General features: G+C 39.3%; 2 protein-coding genes across 10 annotated transcripts in view; both read left to right on the top strand.

Moving 5' to 3' along the window:
* Positions 1 to 1,787: 1,787 nt before the first annotated feature.
* Positions 1,788 to 9,397, top strand: UBE2J2 (ubiquitin conjugating enzyme E2 J2). Of its 5 annotated transcripts, XM_062593241.1 has the most exons (10): positions 1,788 to 1,962; positions 3,605 to 3,735; positions 3,962 to 4,002; positions 4,957 to 5,059; positions 5,173 to 5,311; positions 5,799 to 5,879; positions 6,275 to 6,340; positions 6,649 to 6,902; positions 8,463 to 8,528; positions 9,086 to 9,102. In XM_062593241.1, the coding sequence occupies exons 2-9, from the start codon at positions 3,605 to 3,607 to the stop codon at positions 8,497 to 8,499; spliced, it is 852 nt and encodes a 283-aa protein (XP_062449225.1). In that variant the 5' UTR covers positions 1,788 to 1,962; the 3' UTR covers positions 8,500 to 8,528; positions 9,086 to 9,102. The 5 variants fall into 5 exon arrangements, with proteins under 5 accessions (XP_062449225.1, XP_062449222.1, XP_062449223.1 ...); XM_062593238.1 differs by lacking the exon at positions 8,463 to 8,528 and having other exon boundaries at positions 9,086 to 9,397; XM_062593239.1 differs by lacking the exons at positions 8,463 to 8,528; positions 9,086 to 9,102 and adding an exon at positions 8,818 to 9,066.
* Positions 8,584 to 25,827, top strand: part of C1QTNF12 (C1q and TNF related 12) — a 34,851-nt gene continuing 17,607 nt past the window's right edge. For 3 of the 5 annotated variants that reach the window (XM_062593232.1, XM_062593235.1, XM_062593237.1), the window contains exons 1-3: positions 8,584 to 8,649; positions 9,419 to 9,609; positions 14,871 to 15,130. In XM_062593232.1, coding sequence (XP_062449216.1) covers positions 14,960 to 15,130 — 171 coding nt within the window. In that variant the 5' untranslated portion in view covers positions 8,584 to 8,649; positions 9,419 to 9,609; positions 14,871 to 14,959. Of the gene's footprint in view, positions 8,650 to 9,418; positions 9,610 to 14,870; positions 15,131 to 18,026; positions 18,067 to 25,827 lie in introns of those variants that run through there. The other 2 variants (XM_062593233.1, XM_062593236.1) reach the window with 2 other exon arrangements.

Raw genomic sequence — 25,827 nt, 5'->3', positions numbered from 1 at the left:
AACACTGCCTGACTGTTTAGAAAATATATGAAGACTAAGTACTCCCACTGAAATTGCTGAACAGAGATGCTTGAGAGAGATTTTTTTAAAATGAGGATATGATATCTTGCTTATAAAAGTAAAGTGAAATTTACCACATATAGGTGGTTACAAATTTCGTATTCACTGATAGGTACTAACTTTATGCCCATTTTCTGTATTTTTCCTTCCTGTCATTGACTGATCTTCATTTAGCTAAGGCCAGGATTCCAAGTGAAATTACAGGGCAAGTCTGGAGAGCAGTCTATGCTACGCTGCCAATAGAAAGAACTAAGAACAGAGCTTAAGTATGTGGGCTACCATGCCCTCTATTGGATAAAAATGCGCAAGTGCACAAACACACAGGAGAACAATAATAATTGCAAGAACTATTCATATGAGAGATGCTTGTTATTTTGGATAAGAAAAAAAAAGTCTGATCTTTATTGTAATCATGCATTCTGACTATGGCTCCATTGCATACTCTTTGAGCAACTCATTCATTTGCACTTCTGTCTTTTAGTTCTATTTTAGGCAATAAAGCAACTTATTAGACCAGCAGCAGAGATAACACTGTCCTTTTAACTAGGCCATATGTTAATGATTAATGAATGCAACCCAGTGGCTATGCTCTAGATTACTAAACACAGACGTATCAATCAGGAGCCAATCTATTCCTTATTAAATCTTGGAGAATTAAAATTCCATAAATTCCCTTTCAGAAACATTATCTGCATTGAAAATTTCAAAAGCCTTGAAGGGACAGCACTGGAAGGGAGCTAGCAAAATAACTGCTCTCAACTGAGATAAGTAAGTTTGTATTTATCCATTCTATGAAAAATTGTATCTCAACTGAGATGCTATTCAGTATGTAGGTGACAAGCGAAATGCTAAAACCTTAAATGTTAACCACAAACAGGTTATTTATTAGTCTTTTGAAGATGTGTTTTTAATTGGATGAAGACTTCTGTGTGTGAACAAATACAGTATAAAATACAAACATTCAATTTATTTGAAAATTAAGTCTCGAGCTGGACTCAAATCACCGAAGATGACAGATTAACATAGCCGTGGCAGTAAATGCTGAGGTGGAATCTTTTTTTTTTGTTTTTTTTTTTCTCTGTTGTTCAACTGTTCCTCCGGTGGAACATCCCACGCATGTAAAAGACTGAGTTATGAAAAGGCTGTCATAAATGATGCCTGCTGAATCCTGTCTTGCAAAACATAGCAGGATTTGAGACCTAGCAGGGACAAAGCGAGCAGATATGGATCTATTTCATCTGTTAATCAGCTTCTGTAGAACAGCACTCTCCTTCAACATGCTTATTGTGCCAAGGATGAGGTTAAAGCCAGGTGTAATGAGGGACTTCTCTATGCCAAGTCTTATTTCCTAAAACAATTCTTGATTTTTTGTGTGAATGCGTTCTGACAGACATTATTCAGTCTCAAATGACAATATTCAGAAAGGTCAGAACACCGAAACACAATCTGGCCATCCGCCTTGGCTTTTCTGGTTGCGCGGCCCGCTCGACATTCGCCTGGGGCCTGGAGGAAGCTTCATCCAGCAGCCGGAGCCTGGCGAGGTGCAGCACCCCTCAGTGCTGCAGCGGGTCCGTCCGCAGGCGGCAGCCGCAGAAGCACTCGGCGCCGCGCAGCCATGCCGACGCCAGCGGAAGTCAGCCGAGCCGGAAGCGACCCTCTGCCTGCCCCGGAAGCGCGGTGGCTCCCTCCCGGAAGGAGAGGCCGGTGCTGCGCTGGCCCCGCCTCGCCGGGCCGCCATCTTGGCTGGGAGCCGCGGTCGCGCCGCAGCGGGGAGGTTGGGCCGGGGGGGGGGTCGCGGCCCGGCTCGCCCGGCCTTGCGGCGCTCGCTCGCTCGCTCGGCCTGCGGTTCTGGGCAGGCGGGGCGTCTCTGCGGTGGAAGGACCTGTCGTCCAGCAAGGAGAGGTGAGTGGGGCCTGGGCGCGCCGGGCCGGGGGAGCCGAGGGGCGGGCGGTCTGCGCCCTGTGTCGCCCGACCGCCGCCGGGAGCGTGCAGTCGGCGGGCCGCGGGCTGCCGTGGGCTCTTCCTGCCCCTTCTGCGGTTCTTTCACCGGCACCCAGCAGCCGCCGGCAGGGCCGGGATCCCCCGGCCGCGCTGAAGGAGGTGCCGGCTGCCCCGCGGCCTGCACTGGGCGCTGCGGCGCGCCTTGTGCTAGCTCCCCGATCTCTCGGCTTATTTCCGATAAGGTTTTACGAGTTGTCAGAACTATGCGTAGTTACAACTAAATATAGGTGTTACTATATATAACACTCTAGAGATCTTAAGTATATTTTGTGGTCTATTGGGAGGGACTCCTGTGTGAGACTTTGAAGCAAACGATTAGAAAGCATGATTAAGTCTCTTAAAGTCGAACCGACTGCTTTACTCCCTTTCAATTTTCGGGTTTGTAGAAGAGACTTAGCATATGTGGCTTTCTTCAACAAAAGTACTGCATATTTCAAATGGCAATTAACAATACTTTTAGCAAAAGTCAGGTTAAACGTGTTCAATCTGAACATTTGACCACGTGTAATTAACTGTAGTGGTATAAATACAGCTTTTCAAAAATTATGTTTGGGTATCTGGTTAAAGTGAAAGACTAAAAAGATCACTCAAAGGCATTTAACATAGCATTAGTGTCAGATGCTGCTATTGCATACTGAAATATTTACCAAAAGGAAATATTTACAAATAGCTTGCATAAAGAGGTAAATATTTCCTTTTGGTTCTTTGTTTGAATTGCTGAATGTAAGCCTCAGTTTCTTGCTAGATTTCTGTAAGGGAAAGTGAGTTAAATGAAAGTTATTAATTGGGATATATTTTGTAGATACATTGTAAGGCTTAATGCTTTGTCTTGTAAGCATCATGAAACTTCCTTTATTTGCTCTTAGAATTTAGAATGAGCTCTTTCCTTATCTGGAAAGGAATAATGTGGCTTGGATGTGGCATTCTGTAAGTTTCTTCAAATTTAGCTGACTCCTAAGCAAGCAGCAGATTAAGTTAAAATCATTCACCACAAAGCCAGAAACATATATATGTGTGGATGTATATATATGTGTGTGTGTGTATATATATATGTATATTTAAGTAACTCGAAGTGATGGAAACAGCAAAGGGTTTTGAATTATGGAGAAATTTACATAATAACCATTCTAGCTGAATAGGGAAATGAATTGCACTCTAAGGGACTATAGACCTTTAAAACAGCATTGTAATGATATATGTTCAGCCTAAGTGTAGAACAGGTTATTAAGAGTTCAAGTTGGTTTTACAGTGCAGCTTATTTTTATGATAGCAATTCAATGCAACACTTACTCCTTTTGGGAAAAGGCTGTATATTTTCCTGTTTTGACTATATACAAAGTCTCTTGAGAGTATGGTAGTTGGTTAAAATTGTGCATGGGTCTTACGACTTGAAAGTTATAGTGTTTTTATATTTTAAAAAAAATACTGTGTACAGTATATTTTGCAAGATTTAGAGCTGTGTTCAGTGAAGCATAGTAACTGCAACTATTAAGATTATATAGAGATTATATTTACTTATATATGTATGTTTTTAAAAATCTAGATGAGCAACAACAGTAATAAGAGAGCACCGACGACGGCAACGCAGAGACTTAAACAAGACTACCTGCGAATTAAGAAAGATCCAGTGCCTTATATCTGTGCAGAACCCCTCCCATCTAATATCCTTGAATGGTAAGAATTAGAATGAATTGTTCGCACGCTTGTAGAGACAACAAGATTTTCCAGATCATTAAGTCCAACTCCCTCACTCCTACAGATTGTATGGAAATCTTGGTTTTGGGAGTTGTAGTATGAAATTGCTTTGCTGAAGTGATATCAGTCATCTTTATTTCTAAGGAAGTTGATGGTTGACTGCATGCTAGCTTTCGTAACATTTAAATTTACTTCTTTGTTTTAGGCGCTATGTTGTACGGGGACCTGAAATGACTCCATATGAAGGTAAAAACTAGCATGTAGCAAAAACATGCATGTACTTTATGTTATCATTTGCATGTCTGAGAAATTGCATGGCTGTTTGGGCAAAGTTTAACTACTCTAAGCAGGTCTTAAAAACTGTTAGTGCAATTTCAAAGCTCTCCTTTTGTCATAAAGAGGATGTTGAAAAGAGATAGTGATAGTGATAGTCCATTATTAATTTTTTTGTGTTATCAAGGATTCTAAGAAAAACACATTCAGGTTAAATCAAAGATTCTAAGAAAAACACATTCAGGTTAAATTTCTATGCCATGGTGCTCTTAAGCATTGAGGAAACATAACTTCCTGTTAAGTAGTTGCTAAAGATCTTTGAGCAGATAATTCACTTTACATAGCATATGACAATCAGATCAATTGAAAAAAAAAAAGTCATTGGGTTTTATTTTTAGGGTGTTTTTTAGTATGACTTATTTATGGTTTAACATATAAATGCTCTCACTAAACTGCGACCTATAGCCTCTTCATGAATTCATGAATTTGCAGAAAGAGAGGAAAGGAAAAGCCGTATTAAGTTGCTGTAGCTCCATATTTGACATTGTCTTCTGGAGTTTCCTATAAGATTCTTTTTGAAATCATATTCTTCATAGGACTTTTATTTCCACTTAGTATGTGTGGAAAACCAACCCATTTGTGTTGCTGTAAGGCTTGAGTATGCTTTGATAGGTTTTCCTTAAATATATCATGAACTTCACAACTGGAAGTATTATTTGTAGTATGCACATGATAGAAAAATGCCTCTGAAGTTAACCTATTGCAGGTATGGATCACCATTCCTGTATTTTAGAGGCACAAGGTGTTGAGTTTGATCTCTTCAGCGTAAGGGGGAGAGGGAAAGAAGTTTTATTTGGCCCAGTTTACTAGTAGCTTAGGACTTCATCTTTTTGCAAAATAAGTAATTCATCTCTTTATGTAATGCAGGTGGCTATTATCATGGGAAACTAATATTCCCCAGAGAATTTCCTTTTAAACCTCCTAGTATTTATATGATTACTCCTAATGGAAGGTTTAAGTGTAATACAAGGTAAGGATTTTCTTCTAACACTTAAGCAATTAACACTGTTTTAGCAATATGTATTATCTGTAATACTTTCAATAGTAAAGATAAAGCACAATGCCTGTCTTCTCTTTTTGAAGGTTGTGTCTTTCAATCACTGATTTTCACCCCGATACATGGAATCCAGCTTGGTCAGTCTCAACGATCTTGACAGGCCTTCTTAGTTTTATGGTGGAAAAGGGTCCCACACTGGGCAGCATAGAGACCTCAGAGTTCACAGTAAGCTCCGGACTATGTTACGTACCTTTTGTCAGCTCAAGGAGTGTTGAATGTCACCTCAAAGTTAGAACAAAGACCAGCGGCCAGCATTTAAATATCTTGGAGATGAATGCGTCATTATCCACAGATAGAGGCAATGAGCAGGTGAATCAAGTCAGTTTTAGGTAGTGTGGGTATAGAGAAGATTTTTTAGAAAACTTACCATTTCTAGTAAATCATATTGTTAGGACTTTCTCCTTTTTTTCCCTCCCCTCAGAGTGTCTGCTGAGTAGGCACACCAGTTCAGAACACAGATCACATAAAAAGAAGAGTGGAGAACGCAAGCTGATTTTAGGAATGTCAGCATTCACAGATACGAAACTGTTGTAAAAGTTAGAAATTAGTTGGCTAGTAGTTTACACCATTTTGTGGGAAGTAACTGATGCTCAGTTAAAGCATATTATCTTCATTTATATGCTACTGCTCATAATTCCTTTTGCATTCACAGAAGAGACAACTTGCTGCACAAAGCTTAGCATTTAATTTGAAAGATAAAGTCTTCTGTGAACTCTTCCCTGAAGTGGTGGAGGTAAGGGAATTAATCCATGCAGTTATTATCTTCTGTAGTTTCAACTTGTCTGTGTAGACCTAAGCTAATTAGTTACGATTTTTCCAAGACATTCTTCTTTCTGCCCAAACAAAAGAGGCCTTTTTGGGCAGAGTTGTGAGTGCTTGATTTATATATTATCCTTTGCAAAGTTATTCACAAAATGCTCTCTCTTCTGATAAATTACAGAATGCCAGAGAACAGTGAATGTTCTCTTCACTACTGTTTTCCTAGTAACTCAATCACTTGAGGACTCAGACCTTTTTTTATGTAACAGTAATTAATACTTCTGTGCTGTTCTAAATACAAGGATATTTTTAATGTGTTCTTCTAGAATTTGTTTTTTCAGTTTTTCAATGTCTTTCCTTCAAAACAAGGTGGACATGCAAGATTTCTTTTGCAAGAAACTCATTTCTGAAAAAAGTCTCTCGGCAAATGTCCAGGTGAACAAAAAAAATACCTTGGCCAAATGACTCTGTCAGTTACTGAAGTAGGTGACTTTGGAAGAAATTCAGGAGACTGTGTAATATATATATATATGTATGTGTGTGTGTGTATATATATATATATATATATATATGTTTATATATGCAGTTAATTTAGTTTTAAAAACCTACAGTATAAAAAGGTATACCATAATCGTTTTCCTAAAGTTACATAAGAATTTGTGTTGTAAGGACTGTTCGAAACACCCCAAAGCTTTGCCACATTCACTTTCAGGTATTCCTTTTTTATTTCTTCTTCTTTGCAGGAGATTAAACAGAAACAGAAAGCACAAGAAGACCTCAGTAACAGATCTCCATCCCTCCCTTTACCAGATGTTGTCCCAGATGGGGAAGCACATTATGGCCAAAACGGAATACCCCTTCTTAATGGGCATGTACAACTGGCACCTGCCAATCATCCAGGTCTCCAACAAGCCAATCGTAACCATGGACTCTTAGGAGGAGCTTTGGCGAACTTATTTGTTATAGTTGGTTTTGCAGCCTTTGCCTACACAGTCAAGTATGTACTGAGAAGCATAGCACAAGAATGAGAAGTAAAACAGAAATTCAAGACCAAAATAGTGATAGTTGCAGAATGAGTGGGACTCTTTGGGCATCTGACTTTGGTACTGGGATAAATATTTGTACTACCAAGCTGTAGATAGAATATTGGTTGGCTCATGGGTTAAGTTTGGGAAATGGAGTAGGCTCAGTTTAGTCAGAAAACTAAAAGATGTTCTGCTCACAGATCCTGTTGTCCTCACTACTGTTCAGTAGTGGCTCACAAACAAGTCAAAGCATTATTGATGAGAAGCTAGCATTACTAATGCTTTGATTTTATAGCATTTCTCCATTCTGTTATTTGAACTTTGAAAATATTAAGTAAATGAGTCTTTTTACTAGATTGAACAATTTTTAAAATTTCACACTTGATGCATATCGTATTTTAGTTTCATTAGCAAAGAGTCTGTACAAGGCTTGAAGTGAGTAAAGTGGAGGCTTAGTAAGGGTCTGGTTAATGTGAGCATTGATGCTACAGAAGATAGCTGGTTTCTTTTGTAAAATAGAGTGAACATCATTGCATATCTAGTCAGTAGTGATTAGATCAGTGAGAAAGTAACACCGTGTGTGTTAAATGTGTTGTCTAAATTGTCACAGTATAACTTAAGAAGGTCTTATTTGGGCTACAAGAAGTGCAGTTGTTGGCCTTTAGGAAACAATTAGCCAGAAAAAAATATTTGAATTGGTCTGAGTGGGGATACTGATATTCAATATAGTTTTGAATTTGTTCACTTAGTTACAATTTCCATTTTGGGAAATGTTATATTTTAAAACTGTAGTACTTTATTTTGATCACAAGGTGCCACTGTTTAATAAATCTGCACAGAAAGAAAAGTAAATTATGTATTCAGAAGAAGCTTCCCTGGATTTCTTGGGCTTTGGTAAATGAAAAAATAGTAGCCTGTGTGGAGCTAAAAAGACAAATGAGGCTGAATACTGAACCAGATTCTTCAAAGTCAGCTGAATTCATCTGAAGTGCCACTAGCTGAAGTGAACTACTTAGAATTAGTATTGCTTACTTTGCTTGAAAAATTTGGGTAAACTATTTAAAAAAGAGAGAGAACCTAAGTCTTTCTATTTTACCTGAGTTCCCAGAATCCTGAATCCTTTGGCTTCTAAATTAAGTTCCTTTTTGTCCCCCTTCAGATGATGGATGACTGAAATATCAGTGTTTGTTCTTGAGGTTACATGATTGTGAATAAACACTAAAGCTTCTAGTGTAGTTTGAGAGTCTGAAGTTACTTTTTCTGCTCAGTTTCCCTCCCTGCTTAGTTTTATCCAAATGCTTTGACTTACCAGAGGCAAGCTTACTGTGCCTTTCGTAATTAACAGTGATATCTAGTCATCTGGGGAAGAAAGCACTCACTGTTAATGATCTAACAAACTGTAAAAGGTGATAGCAGGGTAAAATGCTCTGCATTTAACTGCATATTCTTTGTTAAATGTTGTGAAAAGCCCAATAAATATTACCTCATGTATTTAAGAAATGTTTTGAAGCTGTTTTATTTTTTCCTTTCAGATTTGTTTGCTCTCTCTGCTTCTCCTTGGTATTTTGACTTGTACGGGGGCAAAAAAAAGAACTATGGTAAACCCATGAGCCATGTAGCTAAAGCATCAATAAATAAATGTTGTTACCAAAAGGTAGTAATTATCAAAACTAGCGAAACACTCCATACTAAAGAAATCTTGAAGCAGAGCTTACTGAGGTAAGGAAGGGAAGGAGGAAATGGGATGCATGTAGACAGAATGTGGTAAAGGCTGTATTTTAAAATGTATTTATAAATTGACTTTTTGATTTTTGTAGTTTTGATCCAATCTTATTTATAATTGCTCTTTAATTTGCTTCTTGTATGTGCTTAATCAACACTCCTAAGAGAAGCAACAGTTGTATTTGTGTCCAAAAACGACTATGTTCTATCTGGGGAATGTATGGGAGGGGAAGCGTCTTTTCTGGAGTGATAGGATTTTCAAGATAGTTTGTAAGATACGTGTGTGTGTGTGTGTGTGTGTGTATGTGTATGTATATATATTTTTTCTTCAAAGCATACAAACCTGTAGCCAGGGTTGCTATGCCTTATAGAGATTAATATTATTCAAACATGTTTGTGTTCTCACAATGCCTTTTTCTGTCATTACCTATAGACAGAAGTTTAGAAGTGGTTATCTGTGTGTGTCTTCTCATGGAGGTTTTTACTCACGTAAAGGAAGACAAAGGCAAGGAGACCTTGGGCATAGTGTATTTGTATCTTTTGTGAAATGTAACTAACCAAGGTAATCAAGAGATGCTGATTTCTTATAAAAGACATCTTATGTGACAAGAAGTTGGCCTTAAGCTACTGCTAAGCATATGAAAGTGGGTCTCTTGCTTGTAGCAAGTGCCACAATTAGAAACAAAACTTACACTAATTAAATCCTGGAATGCGCACGCGCTCTCTCTCTCTCTCTGTTTTTTTTGATGAGATTTTTTTTTTCCAGAGGAACTTGTCTTCCAGTAATGGCTTCTCTTCAGTACCCTGGATTCAGAGAAAAACTTGGCTGTCAGTTCAGGTGCCATTTGTGAAAAATTAGGAAGAACAGATGACTGAACCCTTGCGCTCTCACTTTCAAGACTTTCATATATGTCCTTGCTCCTTGCCTTTGGTAACAGAAGATTTATTTACTTCTATGTAGGTTATACTGATATTTGAAAAAATCTTTTATTAACAGTATGTGGTATCTGATCTTTTTGTTACCAAAGTCAGTAGATGAAGCAAACCGTTGTTTGCCACATAAAAATGTTACTGTGCCCTGAAGCAGTACATTACTTAATATATTAAAGCTAAAAGCTGCCCTTTCCTGGATGATCCTGAAACAAATGTCTGACCCTTTGCTTTCATGCTGCAATTTCATAGATTTATGTAAGATTATCTTACATAGATGATAGGGAAGTTTTGCAACTCGAATCATGAGACTTCTCAGTACTAGTCTTTAAAAATCTCTTGATTTCAAAAATCTTGAATTTGTGTGTAGTCATCACTTTTTTTCCCCTCCAACATTTCAAAGTCACAGAAGTGAAATCACTTAGCATGTACTGAGGAGTAGACTTGACTGCATTGTAAAGTTATTTGTTCACAATAAACATTCATATTAAAATTCACACTTTCTATGGAACTATTTTTGAGGAAAGAAATCATTGGGGAAAAGTCTTAACTGGATACATATGAATAGGTAGAAAACAAAAACTGGTAAAACTGCATGTCCTCCAACTCCAGATTTTTTTCTTCAAGTTTTTGGTGCCCTTTCAATATGTAGTAAACACATACAAGAAGTTCTTTTAGAACTTTTGTATAGTAACTCAGTTCCTCTGCTGATAAATACTGGTTCTATGGTGACATAATGTCACAGCTATCATTGAAATGCAGTATCTAAGCACAGGTACCTTTTTTCAGTAGCTACTCTTGAGGTATGTAGGAGCTACACCTTAAAAAGATGCTGTTCTTCTTTCACCCCAGGAGTTAGGATTCCTCAAAAGAAAGTAGTAGTTTAGTTTCATGGTTTGAATATACTTCATTTTGCTGCTATACCCCTGTATCTGGACAACATTTTTTTTTCTGCCTTTCAGTTCTGTTTAAAGCTGTATGCATGTGGTTTGTTGCTCAAAGGCTGACTTCAATTTTAGTCTGTAGAACTTGATTTTGCACTGGCATTTCAAATGTCTGTGGATCCAAAAGATAGTTGTTTGTAATAGCAATTTCTTTGTAATTTTGTGAAAGCTTTTATTTTTCTGTAATTGACATCTGTCAAAGCCCAGTTGTGTACTAATTTGTCTTATGAAATGATGCATCTTCATTACAGCATTGTTATTTACACCTTTTTCTTATCCAAAAGAATACTTGAGTCTGGAGTTCTTTTGAACTCTGTTTAGATTGTCAGAAGTGCCTTTAATTGCATCAGAGCCTTTCAGTGCTTTTTGTTAGCTAAACAGATAAAATTTCAGAACTGTTCAGATGGGAGTAGACATGCTGTCATATTCAGGACCAGTGTAGCCGTCCAGGATGAAAATTTTGCTATGAGGACAGGCATTCTGCTGCTGCTATGCTAGACGAATTGTATAAGAAATTCCTTTTGTGTTTGTGCATGTGCTTAGATTTGAAACTGATCAGCTGAGTTCTGATAGTATGTCTTTAACCAAGCATTTTGAGGAACTTCACATACAAGTCTAAGTCAAAGAAAAGAGATACTTCTAACCCATCTCATGGATTCTCCATCTTGCCTTAAATGTGTAAGCAGTCAACAAGTGATAAACTATTTTTCAGAAGAGCAAACTCCTTATTAGAAGACAGAATTACTACCTTAAGCTCTGTGCTTCAAAAGTTTTTTTTGAATATTTCTCTAAATTTCTGGTGGTAATTTGTTGCTATTAACGGCTTATTTTGCAACCTAGTAACAGAAAGACAAATGAACAGTAAAGTATACAAGATGGTTACCTGCTTCCTTGCTTTTTGCTGCCCACTGAGGACCAGACCTTACTTTCTAAAGTAAAAAGAATCATGTTTTCAGTGGAAAAATAATTGCTTGCAGATCTGCTCTTTTACCTTCCCTGCCCCCCCCCCACTAACTGAAAATGAACTCAAGGGATTTATATCTCATGCTATTGCTATTAAGAAGTAATTTCTAGAATTGCTTTCCAAAATGAATGAAGATGACTTGATCCGTTATTAGGATTCCTGGTGCAAAACTTCCTATTTCAAGCCTTGGTCACTGAAGAGGATGCTACAAGATAAGTCTTGTCTTTGAAAGTGACTTATTGTTTCTATGGATTTGCCACAAGATGGCATAATAATACCACCTAGGTCCTGGGTGATGAGCAGCTAGACTGCTGGGACTATGTCTTTGCTTGGGAATGCCTAAAGGATCTAAATGAAAAGTTTCTTTGAAAACATGGGATACAATCAGCTGTACTGGAGTATTCTGCAGATTGCAACTGACCTGACCTTGAGCTTTTGGTCTTCCTTCCCGAAGCTGCTCTTTTGTCTGCTATTGTCTTTAGGTTGGTTCTTCTACCAGCTTTGTTTATTAGCCCAATCAACAGTTTGGTCTTATAGGAGATTAACATTGGGAAGCTTTGGATTTGAAGCTAAGAGGTCTATGAAATACTCTAGTGGCTACTCCAGTTCTTGCTCTAATGGTGCTGAGCTCAGAGAGAAGCAGCTGCTTGAATTTTCACTTTGAGATTCTTCGGCTTCATTGCGGTTAAGCAATGTCACCCTATTTCTCATTTTTTCAAAGGAATATTGAATGCTCTTCCAGGTGTTTATGAATTAACAAGATGCAAATGCTTTGCAACTGCTACAACTAGGCTCTAAGAACAGCAGCAGCAACACGTGCAAGTTTCTGCAGATAATACAAATGGTAATTTGGTGGTCAGGGGAGATGTAACAACTGTGCTGATGCACTTATTTCAGCCCCAAACAGAGACTAGTATACAGTGGAGAGTTAGCTACAGTAACTTTATTCCAGTGGACCACCAAGTAACTTTGCCTTGTGCTTGCATATGTAGATAGAATTTATTTTCCCCCAGACCTGAGGATGTAATAGCCTTGGCATTTATCTCTTGGGATGAGAAGGGGGATGTTGCAAGTAGACACGGGCAGCCTGCACCAGCAGACCGAAACAGCAGTTGCCCCATTCCAGCTTTGAATGTCATTTCTTGCCATGGTGTGTGGATCTGTCAGGCTGTTTAGCTGCAATATGACAGATTGTCCTATTAATGTGTCATCAAGTGCACTTTTACAGATTCATGGCTTGTCTACAACTAACCTGAAAAAGAGGCTTAAGTATGAGAAGGCGCCAAAGAAAGTTAAATATTATTAACAAATAAAGTCTGCCACGTAGTTTTGATGGAATGTGAGCTAGTTGGGGGAGGGGAGATATACTGTTAACTATTTAACCTCTGCCTCACTTCCCTTCATCTTCTCACTCTCTTCCCCTTCCCAAATACCATTTCTCTCTCCCTTTAATGATATTTTTCAAATCTTTATTCTGCTGGTGACTTAAGAGTTCCTGATTTTGTGCTTGGATTATTTTTGTTTCAGTTTCTCTGAGACAGAGCTAATAGTGATAGCAGAGATAATGCTCCTGTTCCATCCTGCCTGCTTTTAAAGTCCACTGAAGAAGTGTGCTGTCGTTATTACTTTAATTACAGAGGCATGGAAAGGGGATAATTAAAAGAGAGCAAGTCTGTTGCTTGCTGACTGAATTGGGAACTTCAAATTATGTCATCTTCAAATTTTCGTTGTTCTTGAACAGTCTCATAGTACAACATCAAACAATTATTTTGTGCCTCGCTTTCCCTATTTGTAGAAAAATAAGAATATTTGTTCTAGGCGGTGGGGAGGTGGCAAAGATTAGCTGACTCTGTCCAAGGACTTTAAAATCTTTATGAAATGTTTATAGGAGAGAGTAATATGTTTTCTGATTTTCTGCTGTTTTTAAATAACCAGTTGTCTCCTCCTCCCTCCCCCCCCCCCCAAAAAAAAAAAAAAAATCAAAAAGTTCCCAGTGAACCTCTAATGAGAGCTAGGGGAAAATGTTGCATGGAGCAGAGCTAGCTAGAATACGAAACAAGAGTTTTGATGTATGGATGTGTGATGTGATGCTGAGTGTGTATTCCAAGCCACATATTTCTAGCACTACCACACACTCATGCAGTTTTGCAAGCTTCCAAGAAAAAAAATGATGATTTCTCTGAGATAATGAACGGGAGAACAGAACAGAAATAAAGGGAGGGAGCAAGGAATGGGCATTGATTTAAATCTGCCTGGCACACTGGCCAGCTCTACTTATCAGTGAGTCTAATAGGAATGTGAAGAGAATAGGCTTGACAGCTCATTAGAATGTGATCCCTCCTCCTCCTCCTCTTCTCCCCCTTCCCCCCCCTCCTTCTTCAAGTTGATGGAAACTCTTTCAGGAAAGAAGTACTTATTTGCTGAGGTAAAGCAAAGGGTGAGGAGGGCTTTGCCAGTGTGCAGCTGGGGAAAGGAGCAACGAGAAAAATCAGAGGTGATCTACACTTGGAGGTATCTGAAACAAGGATGAAAAAAATACAAGACTCTGCATCCTGACAGCTGTTTGCTGCACAGGGAGTTACTGCTCATCATCTCACTAAAGAAAAGGGAAGATAAAGCCAGCCAAAGAGGGAGAGAAACTAGACTTGGGAAAACTTTATTTGCTCCTAATGGTCTTAGGTACATCCTGAGACTCTTCGCTTGCCTGTTTTAATTTTTATCGTATGTGAGAAGTCAATTTGCTTCTTAGAAGTCTGAGCACGTGGCTGAGCTCTGATGTTTTCAGCCCCTTCAGAAGAGCAACTGCTGTAGCAAACTTGGGTTATAGTTCCCTAACATCTTGGAACGAAAAGATGGGAACTTGTCACTGAGGAAGGGGAGGTATCCTTGAAGCAAGGATGGATGGAGCCTATTCAACCCTGCTTTGAACTGGATGCAACACACTAACTTACATAAGGCTAAATCTTCTGTTGAAGAGGAATACCCTAACAAGCCCCCTAATGGGTTTGTGTTGTCAACTGTGGCCTGAGCAACTGTTACCCTGAGCCATTTGACTTCTCTAGGTTTCATAATTGTGTGCATTTTAATTGAGTCTGAAGACTTACTGGACAAGGTGTGGTTGTGTGGATGCACCTCAAGGTAGGTGGCAGGACTTTCCAGGGCCTCTTGTATTTGTGCAAGCATCAAAGGTCTGAGTGGACTTACCTTTTCTTCAAATGTATCCAGATTTTTAAACAGAGTTTATCTATACCATTTCAATGTGTCCTGCTTGAACAAAGATTTTTCCAGCAACCAGCACATTTGCACATGCTGCTCGTTTGACATTGCGTATCCCAGTGGATCATCGTTAGTAGCTTTAACCTGTTTTTTTATTCTTTTAGAGAGAAGTCTGTGTTTGTTCCTATTATTAGTGGTGGAAGTTTTTGCATTTGGAGAGTGCCTTTCCTGATTCAGCCCCTCCTTTTTCAAAATGAAGAGGTACATCTGGGTATTTGTGGCAACATTACTTTGTCAGCAGCTTTGCCTCTTCAGAGTGATGGCAGGAAAGAAAGAGAGAAAGATGAAGAAAGAACCTAATCAGTATACAGAGCCTTTCAATATTACCCTGTCAAACAGTGAAGAACTGCATGGGCATCCCAAGGTAGGTGCTTATGTGTTTTCCGTACTTGGTGGAACTCATTTCTGGTTGTAATGTAATGCTGACTCCTTTTTTTCATCGATTCAAGTAGTCTCACCAAATTCTTTTTGTTCTTAAAGAATATTCTCTCTCTTGCCTTGACATGAATTATTTTTTAGCTTATTGAGGAAGTGACTAGAATACTGCAATTTATGGTGATAATCTGTTTTAGAATATGCATGACTGAAGTTCCAGTTCCATTGTAGCTGATTAAGTATGAATGAATTAGTGTATGAATTATCCTTGTTCAGAGACAACTGTTCATTTTCCAGAAAAAATGAAGATGGGCTATAATGACATAATTATGATAATTGAATATTAGTGAATCTCTTGCATGGAAATTCTTGGATCTTTGGAACATTGTGTCAAAAGTGGCTTATGCAAACACTACATTATAAACACCTGAGCATGTCCGAGCTCTCTCTGTGCTGCACCTTCTACCACTGAGGCTGTAGTGATTGAAAAATCTTAGTGTAGTCAGATGGTCTGTTTAAGGAGGCATCAGATGACAGCGGCTCTTGCATGAAAGGATATAGGATGGGGCTAATTGTGCATAAGTGGCAAGTGTAAGGTTGTATGTATGATGATTTGCTCTGATAAGTTGCTAGGCATAGTGAGTGAATTTTGCAGGGCAGGATCCTTCCGGTTAAGGGGAGAATCATCCCTGGCTGAAGGCTGCAAAAATTCAGCAAAGTGATCAGAGTCCCAAGAACCTTTTAAGAAGAAAATCAGCATAGAATGCTTGAAAGTAGGAGAGAGGGTTAGAGAATTAAAAGCAGGTCCTAGAATTAGGAGCAGGATGAAATAAAAGGGAAACTGCAACAGTGAGAAAGGAGGGAGTCTTCCCTAACACATATCCCCCTTTGCTGTCTCTCTCACTTGCATAAAAATGTCCCTTGTATCAAATGGAGGTGACCTCTAAAACATGACTTTGATCACAAGCATTAGAGATGGCAGTCACTATAGTAATACAGGAACAAATCTGTCAAAAATTGGGGCATGGCTGAGGGGGCAAGTTAAAACAATTGGGCTGACATTCTAAATATCCCATTCAAAGCCATTGTGAGAGTAATTGGTTAAGGTTGGGCAAGCCCAGGAAACAATATCCTGCATTAAAAATCTGGCCACTACACTCAAAATGATCATTAGGGAACTGTAAACAGCACTTCTTCAACTAATTTTGTATTTATCGCAGGGCTTTGTCAGGACAGGTTTTATGCCTGTTAAATTCTTAAGATGCTCAGATTCAATTGCTTTCTTCTGCTTTGTTCTTTTTTTGCATAAGGGGCCAGTTTCATATCTGATGTAACTAAGTTGCAGTCCATTTTGAAATTAATTTGGTCTGATGAGAAATACATTGTATGATAAGGAGGATGTATTATGATTTCAAAAGCAAGGCAGAAACTGGTCCTGGTTTATTCTGATATGGTTTGGTTGCTGTTAGAGCTGGAGAGCTCAGTAAAGCCAAGTTCTATAAAATAAAGATGGGACCAAACCAAATCTTTGATGTGAATGCTCATGAACTCTGCTTGATATCTGCTTCCAAATTTTTCTCCTTGGAATCTCCCTAAGGTTGAAGTCCACACTCTAGTTAAGCATTGCTTCTAAATGTCATGGATGATTGTATTGTATTTTATATTTATATTTCACCTGCTCAAGCTAAGGGTTTATTTTATATATACTGTAAAGGTTGCACTTAAGAATTGCCACCTTCTCTAGTGTCTGTTAATAATCCTGGATTAAAAGGAGTATGCTTATTGCAAAGTTGCTTACCTTTTAGGTTGCTTTTTCAAAGATTTTAAGAAGATATCGTTTTGTTTCCCTTTGCAGCACAGAAGCAGATACTGCCTTGCACCCATGCATTAGTCAGCATCAAGATGAACTGACCAGCTCCTCATTTTGGGTTTAGAATAATTGGCTGTTGACAGAAAAGAGTTTAAATACCATAGTAAATGAAGCACTAGATGTGAAAGATGACTAGCCAAAAATTAGTGGTTTGTAAATTGCCACTAAATTCCTATCTTATGGTGAGCAGTAACTGATACACTCTGAAGAGACAAATGGTGTCTTTAGGCAGTTGTAGAGAAGGTGAAATTCAACAGCAGTGCAGAGAACTGCATGATTTTTCTATACTGTTTTGAATACAACATTACTCTTCTGAAGTATCTTCTCACCTGTTGATTATATGGAGAGGAAGTTATGTAATAGTGGAACTATCCTCATTTAACTCATTGAGCTAAAGCAAGGGTGAAAGCAGTCCTCTCCATAAGGCTGACCTCTCTGAGTCTTGAAGGTACTTTGAGGAGTTTTGCTTAGTGAAAAGATGGCCTGCACAGGAATCTGAAACAACAGCAATGTCCTATTTCACTTCTCTACAGTACATAATAGGAAAAATATATATTTTTTTTCCTTGTTCAATAAAAATGAAGGCTATTTACACCCTGGAAGACTCACTGGCCTTCTGGTAGTTTTATCAAAGCAGGAGGAGCAGGGAATTAAATATTAGTTGAGAATATTGGTTTTTATTCATTCTGTTCAAAAAGGTAGGTTTGTTTTCCTGTAATTTACCAAACATTTTGGAGCAAATTTCTTTTGTGCTGTCTTTTCAGTCAGGAGCTGAGAAAGCTCCCCTGTAACATTCACAAAATATGAGTCATGTGGTTAAACCTCTATCTAAACTGGGGAAGCTTAAATCTCAATTATTCTGATCATCCTGTTATTTCTAAGAAAATAGTAAGAGTCCTTTTTTTTTTAAAAAAAAAAAAAGGGGGGGAGGGGGGCTAATCTCCACCTTTCTCTTTGAGTTGCTGTCAGTGTGATGTACTTGCCAAGAACATGAGATTTTTCTCCTCTGACACAGGTGGACTAAGAGAAAGAGCAGAATGTGGATGGATACAGAGGTATTTGTCTACAGAATCTTCTTTCTTTGGCTGGGTGTGGCCAAGTATCTGCAGCTTCCAGTTGCCTGGCTTGCCTTTCACTTTCCACACATAGAATCATAGAATCATAGAATCAGTAAGGTTGGAAGGGACCTCTGGAGATCATCTAGTCCAACCTCCCTGCTCAGCTGGGTCACCTAGAGCATGTTAGACAGGGTTGCATCCAGGCGGGCCTTGAAGATCTCCAGAGAAGGAGACTCCACAACCTCTCTGGGCAACCTGTGCCAGTGCCCCGTCACTCTCACAGTGAAGAAATTCCCCCTCACGGTCAGGCGGAACTTCCTGTGGTTCAGCTTCTGCCCATTGTGTCTCGTCCCGTCACACTGACTGAAAAGAGTTTGTCCCCGTCCCCTTGACACTCTCCCTTCAGGTACTTACACACATTGATAAGATCCCCCCTCAGTCTGCTATTCCCCAGGCTGAAGAGGCCCAGCTCTCGCAGCCATTACATGGAAGCTTGTCTTTCAAGAAGGTGACATGTTAAACCAATAAGGGCTCAATGTTAGTAGCTTGTCCAGTGGGGGCTGATCAGCAGTTACCATCTGATACCTGTCTGTGTTGGATTTGTGGTAGTTATGACAGTCAGAGCGCTCTTTGTTGCGCGCCTGAACTGTGTTGAAAATCTTTTTGAAGGCCTGCTTCCTCATCTGAATGTTGGCAATACTTGTGCAAATTAATGCTTCCAGATGGAGAAAAATACAGTTCTTTGAGCTCAATAGTATCTATTTTTAAGGATTTAAAAGCTGTACCTGACTGTAGCTGGATTGTTTCCAGAAGTTAAATGTATTATGGATCTAGCTATGTGTTCACACTCAGGTAAGGCACAACGTGAAATGGATTTTTCTTGCTTCGTGTAGTGTTCTCTTCTCTGTCTCCTTTAGGATAGAAGTGTCCTGTGAGCACAGAGTAAGCCTATTTTGAGCTCTCCAATTTTTTTCTAAACTGATTGGCATAGGATTTTATCAGTGGTATTGAAAACCGACTAGATGATTTTCACACTTAGGACTTGTTAATAATAATGGCACTGAGCTAGGCATTGCTGAAAAAGATTAGCAGGATGCTGCTTTTTTGGCGTATGGATAATATATTAGCTGTGAGCGTATTGAATGTTTGAACCATACTGGTTATTGAAGTGGTCATCTCTAATATTATTTGTCAGACAGAATATAGGAGAATCAGGCTGCATCCTTCAGTCAGTGGAGCGTTTGACACTGTCCCCCATAACCTCTCCATAGACAAACTGATAAACTATGGACTAGATAAATGGTCTGTGAGGTGGACTGAAAACTGTCTGAACTGCTGGACTCAAAAGATTGTGACCAATGGCATGAAGTGCAGCTGGAGGCCAGTCACTAGTGATACCCAAGGGTTGATACTGGGGACAATGAAGTTTAACATCTTCATTAATCATCCAGATGATGGGAAAGAGTGTACCTTCAGGAAATTTGCAGATGATACAACATTGGAAGGAGTGTTTGATAGACCAGATGGTTGTGCTACTAGTCAGAGGGAGCTCAACAGATTGGAGAAATGAGGCTTGAGGCCAATCAGCTGGAAAGCAGCTTTGCAGAGGAGGATCTGAGGGTCCTGGTGAGCAACAAGTTTATCATGAGCCAGCAGTGTGCTCTTGTGGTAAAGAAAGTCAACAGCTGCATTAGGAAGACTGCTGCAGCAGGTCAAGGAACATGGTTATTTCTCTATACTCAGCACTGGTGAGACTACATCTAGAATGCTGGGTGCAGTTCCAGGCTTATTTGTGCAAGAGAGACAAGGACACGTGAATGCAACGAAGGGCTGTGAAGATGATTGAAGGATTGGATCATCTGCCATTCAAGGAGTGGCTGAGAGAGTAAGGACTGTTTAGCCTAGAGGAGTGAAGGCTCATGGAGTCTTATGAATTTGTAGACTGGGCATCAGTAAAGAAGACAGACCAAGAGTCTTATCAGTGGTGCTCAGTGAACGGACAAAAGGCAATAGGTAAAAATTGCAATACAGGAAATTCCATTTAAACATGCAAAAAGATATTACTGTGAGGGTGGTCATACACTGGAACAGGTTGCTGAGAAAGGCTGTGGAGTCTCCATGTTTGGAGATACTCAAACCTGACTGGTCATGGTCCTAAGTAACCTGCTCTAGTTGACCTAACTTTGAGCAGGGGAGGTGGACTAGACAGTTTCTAGAGGTTCCCTCCAGCTTCCCTCCTGTTTTGTGAATCTGTGGCAGTATGAACTGCTCATAGGGATGGTTCAGCTGTACTCAAAGAAAGCATCTCGACAGAGGGAAGATTATTGACCCAGCTATCCCAATGAAATTTCAGGGACAATTTGAAGTGAACAGGATTTTACGTTTGGTGGAATTTCTGTGAAAAATGGTGTAATGCTTTTAATTCAGTTACCCACTAGCTGGGAAAAGACTTTTTGAAATTTTATTTCCTCTGGTAAGCAGCAGTCTGGGGCACCCCTAAGTTCTGTGTGAAGGAAGAGTTCTCATCCATTTGTACCACTTCCTCTTTCAATCTGGTCTTTCCTTGGCAGTTTCCCAGTAATGTAGTGCCTGGGCATGAACTTGATTATTTTGTGTGATCTGATAAGATCTTTTTTTTTCAGGCAGAAAGCTAATGATCCTGAGGCTCACTCCCCTTTAAGGTGCTTAGGAAGGGATCAGTTCAAGTTTTGGGTTTGGGTCTAATGAAGGCTGTATATGTCTGTCAACCAGAGAAGCTAGAACTGTCTCTCACTTAAGATGTAAGAGGTGAAGAAAGATGAGGATGAGTCCAGCTCTGTTAAACTGCTCCAGATCCTTGCTGTCTTAGGATCTTAGTTGGTAAACTCAAATAATGTACTTGCAATAAGTTTGAATTTATCATAGGACAGTAATTCCAAGCAGGCATCACAGTTCTGCTCCATCCCCATGTAAGCCTACTGTCTCACGTGTGATATACAATTACTTTTCTCAAGGCAGAAGTTCCAATGGGAAATAAGAAGTGCCCTGTTCCTTCCTGATGACTCTCTACGCTGAGGCCTCATTTCACCCTAGGACAGGAGACATCCATAGCAGGTGCTGGAAATGGCCTTAATGCCTGATAAAAGGAATGCTTGAACTTGAGTGCTAACACCAGAGCTTTTAGCTTTTGGATTAGAGGCATGACTTATTCTGGAGTTGCAGAAGGCTACAATGATTCTTCTGTCTTGTCAGATATCTAGGGCTGAGTCTGCCTGGATTATTACTTCAGTCTCTCTGAATTATTTCTGTGGAGCCTTTTGCTTCCAGTTTGAACAGCAGCTGGTTAAATGACATTGCACAGGTTCCATTCCTCTGTAAAGTGATTTCAGTCTTAGCTTGAAGTGGCTGATCGTGTGTGTGATTGAGGAAAGTGTTTTTGTGTCAGGAAAGTGTTTTTGTGTCTCACAAGTTTTAAAGTCCTGTGAGAGCATGGGAGATAGTAGGCGGTGAGCTATATGCAGGAGATGTAATCTCACATGTCCTGAGTCTGTCATCATTGTCAGTTTCATGCTGGCATGCTCTGACCAGGAAGGGCTGTGACAAATGAGAAGACACTTCCCAGCACCTCTTTGTGGACCATGTAAAATAATACTGTATGCATAAGTCAGAGTCAGTATGAGACTCATTGAAATAATGCAGTGTGTTTGGTCTCTCAGCTCAGGGTCATTTGTAAAATGTTTAAATTTCACTATTAATGCATATAGTCCCACATTAGATGTATTTTCATCTGCTAGATGTTCTGTGCTGCTTCTGGTTTATTAGTGTTGTTCAGTTCCTTACCTTTCTGAGGGGTCTTTGCCTAAAGGTAGAACTCTGCTTGTATGTTGTATGTTCAGGGATGGCATTGATTACTGTTGTAGTATAGCGAACATAGAAACAAACACCATGTTTTTTTTCTCATCCAGAGTACCTCTTTCTCACATGAACAGTTACGTTTTATTCATTTTAAATTCATTATGAGTGTGACCACTGAAGAGAATTTGTGTTTAAGTGGAGGCGAGATAGCTTTCTGAGATACCTGTTTAGAGAAGGGAAGAATAATTTTTCAATTGAAAAACATAGCAGGAATTTACATAGGAATTCCAGTTGAGATTTGGATAAGATGCCAAACCTAACACTTCTGCTCTAGGGAAAATTCCTGAGAGATCTGTAAAAACCACAAGTGGTCAGGACCTTGGTTTTACATCTCATTAATAATCAAGAGTGTGCATAACCATGAGTTATTAGCAGCTGACACAGGACTTTTCATGCTAAAAAGTGATCTGTCACTTTTTAACCAGTTCCAAATAAAATACACTACTAAAGTAAATCATTTGCTCCTAATTTTGTAATGAGGTTGACAGTATGGGTATAAATCAGGCATAACAACATGGAAATTTGTGGATTAAGATAATTGAACGCTGAGTCATGTCCAATTTTTGTCTGACAACAGCTTAATTATTAAGCAGAGAATTCTTAACATTCATGACTGATGGACCAACACATTGATAAGTCTTTTAGTAAAACTTGCAAGGCAGAAACTCTATGGTCCAGAACGGTTAGGTATATGCTCTTGGAAATACATCTCTAACTGCAGGTTGAAAGGGTGCTGTTCTCTCACAAAACTGTAACATTTTCATACTGTCTTTCCATCCTTCCCTATCTGAAAATTATTTAGCTATGCCTGAGAGCATTTTGAGGTGCTTTGGGGTGTACAGAATTGCTCACAAGTTATTGTTGATTTTTTTTTCTTCCAAAATCTTCCATTTCGTTGGATCCCAATATCCTTGAATTTCAGGAAAGTTCAGATATAGTTCAGATGTTTCTCAGGATTCAAGCTCTGCTGCTTAACCATAGAATTCTACTAGTAGTTTTTTCTGTGATGGCTGAATCTTGGCCAGAGTCTGTGTGTCTCAGGGCAGTGCAAGCTATTTTGGGAGCTACAGAGTTAGAAAGAATCACAGGTTCTGTCTATATGCAGCAGCCTAAATTACTGCTAAACTTGTCTTTTATTGTGAGAGAAGTTAGGGAGTGAAGGGAGTGATAGGAGACGTGCTGTTGCATTCAGACTCCAAAGTAGTGTTAAAAGACCTGACTGAATGTTCATTAAAATTGATGGCAAGATTTCTGTTGATTTTTTTTTTTTTTTTTTTTTTTTTTTGAGTCACTGGTTTAAGTGTTAAGACTTAATCTTAATTTCACTGTATTTATCATGAGAATTTTTCATGACTCCTGAAGGTTAGATTTGCTTTGTAAACAGCACCCCAGGAGGGACAAGTCTCCTTTGCTGGGATTCCAAGGCTATTCTCAGTCCTGAGTGATACCTGAGTTGGCTGCAAGTTCTCTCTGGCTGTTGGAGGCTGCCTCTGCCAAAAAAAATAGAGGCTTGCATGCTTATTGCTGGGATTGCTCATGCATGCCATAGTAATTAAATAATAATACCACAAGGATGGAACATTTATTTTAACTGTCAATCATGCTTGTGCTGGAGAAATTGGGGAGTGCCATGGCTGTCTTGCATAGAGATTTGTAATTAAAGGATGCCACTGGAGATTATACATATATATATGTGTGTGTATGTATGTATGTATGTATATTTATATATTTAACTTTGTCATTTCTTTTCCTGGGGTGTGCCATCTGTCCTTTTTTTTTTTTTTTTTTTTTTCTCCTGACAAGATGTCTGCTGTCTGGCCTGTTTCTGCTCAGTTGGAGCTCCAGAAAGGCTGCAGATATCTGTTCATCTTTGCAGTTAAAGGTCAGAATCTACCAAAGACTGATGGCTTTTGCTGCTAGTTCACTTGACTCCCCATTTTTGCAGTGGAGGGGAATGTATGCCTGTTTTGCAGCCTAGTAGGACCTGGAATATTTGAGTGCTCTTTTCCACATCTGTAGCAAGTGCTGCATCCTGGTCCCTAAGAATCTGGTCTTGTGTTTGCTGTGTTCTGGAGGCTGTGTTTCTGAGTTCCTGCCACATGAGCCATCCCTTTCTGCACAGATGGATTGACTTTATTTTCCTTTCCTCTGCAGTTGTTCTTTTAGTGGCTTATGTGACAGTGTTGAGAGAATACCACATGCTGCCTGGATTGGGTGCTTCTGTAAGTTCGGTGCTTCTTTGTTTTGTGAGCTGCACTGCAGCTTTACCATGGACCTGTTAGTCCCCACTGCTGGGAGAGAAAGGCATCTGCTTTCTTCTGGCAAAGCACAGGTAGCCTTTCATGCTTCTACATTTATGAGCTTTGTAAACTTAGATGCTCATAAATAGTCACCTGTAGATACGACCTTCAACTCTGTGGTGGTGCTGTGTCCATGTGTTTTCAGATGGAGCAAAGCAGGAAAGAGCTATGTTCTCCTGTCAGTAACATTTAAGCCTCCATGAAATTCAGGTAAAAAAATATTTCATGTTTGTTGTGGAAAGAAGCTGCAACTATTGTGCTGTTCTAAGGACACCTGCAAACTTTATGAAGATTTGCTTTTGGGCTTTACATTTGCATGTTGGAATAGATGGAGAGGTTTGTACCAAAGGATGATCTCAGCATGTCTTTGATTTCCTTCTTATGCTTTGCAAAAATCAGCAGTCAAGCAATTTCTGAGAAGATTAAAAAGCATTCCTGAGGTAACTTAAACTCACAATACCTGGGATTTTCTATGGAGCTCCATTTCCACTCACTTCCAGTGAAATTTAGGAAAGCTATTTAAGAAATCCTGGGTGCTGTGGGTAATACCAGCAAATAATAAATAATGTAGCTAAAACAAACAACTTACTAGAACCCCTGGCTAAACACTCAACCTACAACTGATTGTAAACATGGTTATAAAATAAAAAGTCTGTTCAAGGTTAATTTGTGTACAGAAATAATGAAGTGGATTGCTATGAATAGCTTGTCTTGCTCTCGTTTTAGGGATGTGTGCTAAGTATGAGCATTGGGGGAGGAGTGTGCCTGACAACCATAACTCTGTCACTAATTACTTAATTACAGTGGAATGCATGAACAATATGACAAAATTACTTGGGATAGCCTTGCTTTGGCTTGGAGCACAGACACCAGCTACTATGTTTGCAGCCATCTACCTGGAGGGAAGGATGAGTGGACTGTCTGAATAGAGCAATTTAATAGGAGTAGATCTGTCTGTGGATAGTGTCTGAGCAGTAAATCACCCAAAATTGTTGAATAGAGTTGCTCAGACTTATGTTTAATAAATATCCTTGCTTAGTTCACAACACATTTGTGATTTCTGGGGGACAGTTCACGTTCTGCTGGTTTGTAAACCATCTATTGACCCAAACTGTTTGAAATAAATACTTGTGATCACAGGACCTCAGAATTACATGGACTAATGCATTGTACTGCACCCATGTGCCTGGATGCATGCTGGAGAGAGAGCTTTGCATCAGCTTAGAAACACCAGCATTCCTTATAACCACAAGCTGGAACTTCAGCACACTTCCAAGATCTACATTTGAAACAATTTATTTTGCAAGAATTTTTCATAGCAGATCATACAGACTGTGGTCTTTTCTCTTCCGTATGAACATGTCCTGTTATTTCAAGCCAAAATTCGAAGTCTCCTGCATCCAATTCCTGGTGCTCTTGAGCAGTGACATGTATTGCAGGTATTGGGACTACAGCTCTGCCTGCATTCTAAAGGTGAATTGTTTCCTGTTTGAATCTGCAGAGTGATGAAAGGGAAGCCATGCTTATATATAGTACTAGAAATTCTGTCACAACTCACCATGTA

This window comes from Rhea pennata, chromosome 22 (genome assembly GCF_028389875.1).
Source record: "Rhea pennata isolate bPtePen1 chromosome 22, bPtePen1.pri, whole genome shotgun sequence".
NCBI classification, from domain to species: Eukaryota; Metazoa; Chordata; class Aves; order Rheiformes; family Rheidae; genus Rhea; species Rhea pennata.
The sequence above is the reverse complement of the archived record's forward strand: the minus strand, read 5'-3'. Positions and strand labels throughout refer to the sequence as shown.

Bases quoted from the DNA above. Each gene is read 5' to 3' on its own strand.
- UBE2J2 (XM_062593238.1), top strand. From the start codon at position 3,605: ATGAGCAACAACAGTAATAAGAGAGCACCGACGACGGCAACGCAGAGA. The intron at 4,003-4,956 runs GTAAAAACTAGC...TATGTAATGCAG, and splicing joins TGAAATGACTCCATATGAAG to GTGGCTATTATCATGGGAAA. The intron at 5,880-6,274 runs GTAAGGGAATTA...CTTCAAAACAAG, and splicing joins TCTTCCCTGAAGTGGTGGAG to GTGGACATGCAAGATTTCTT.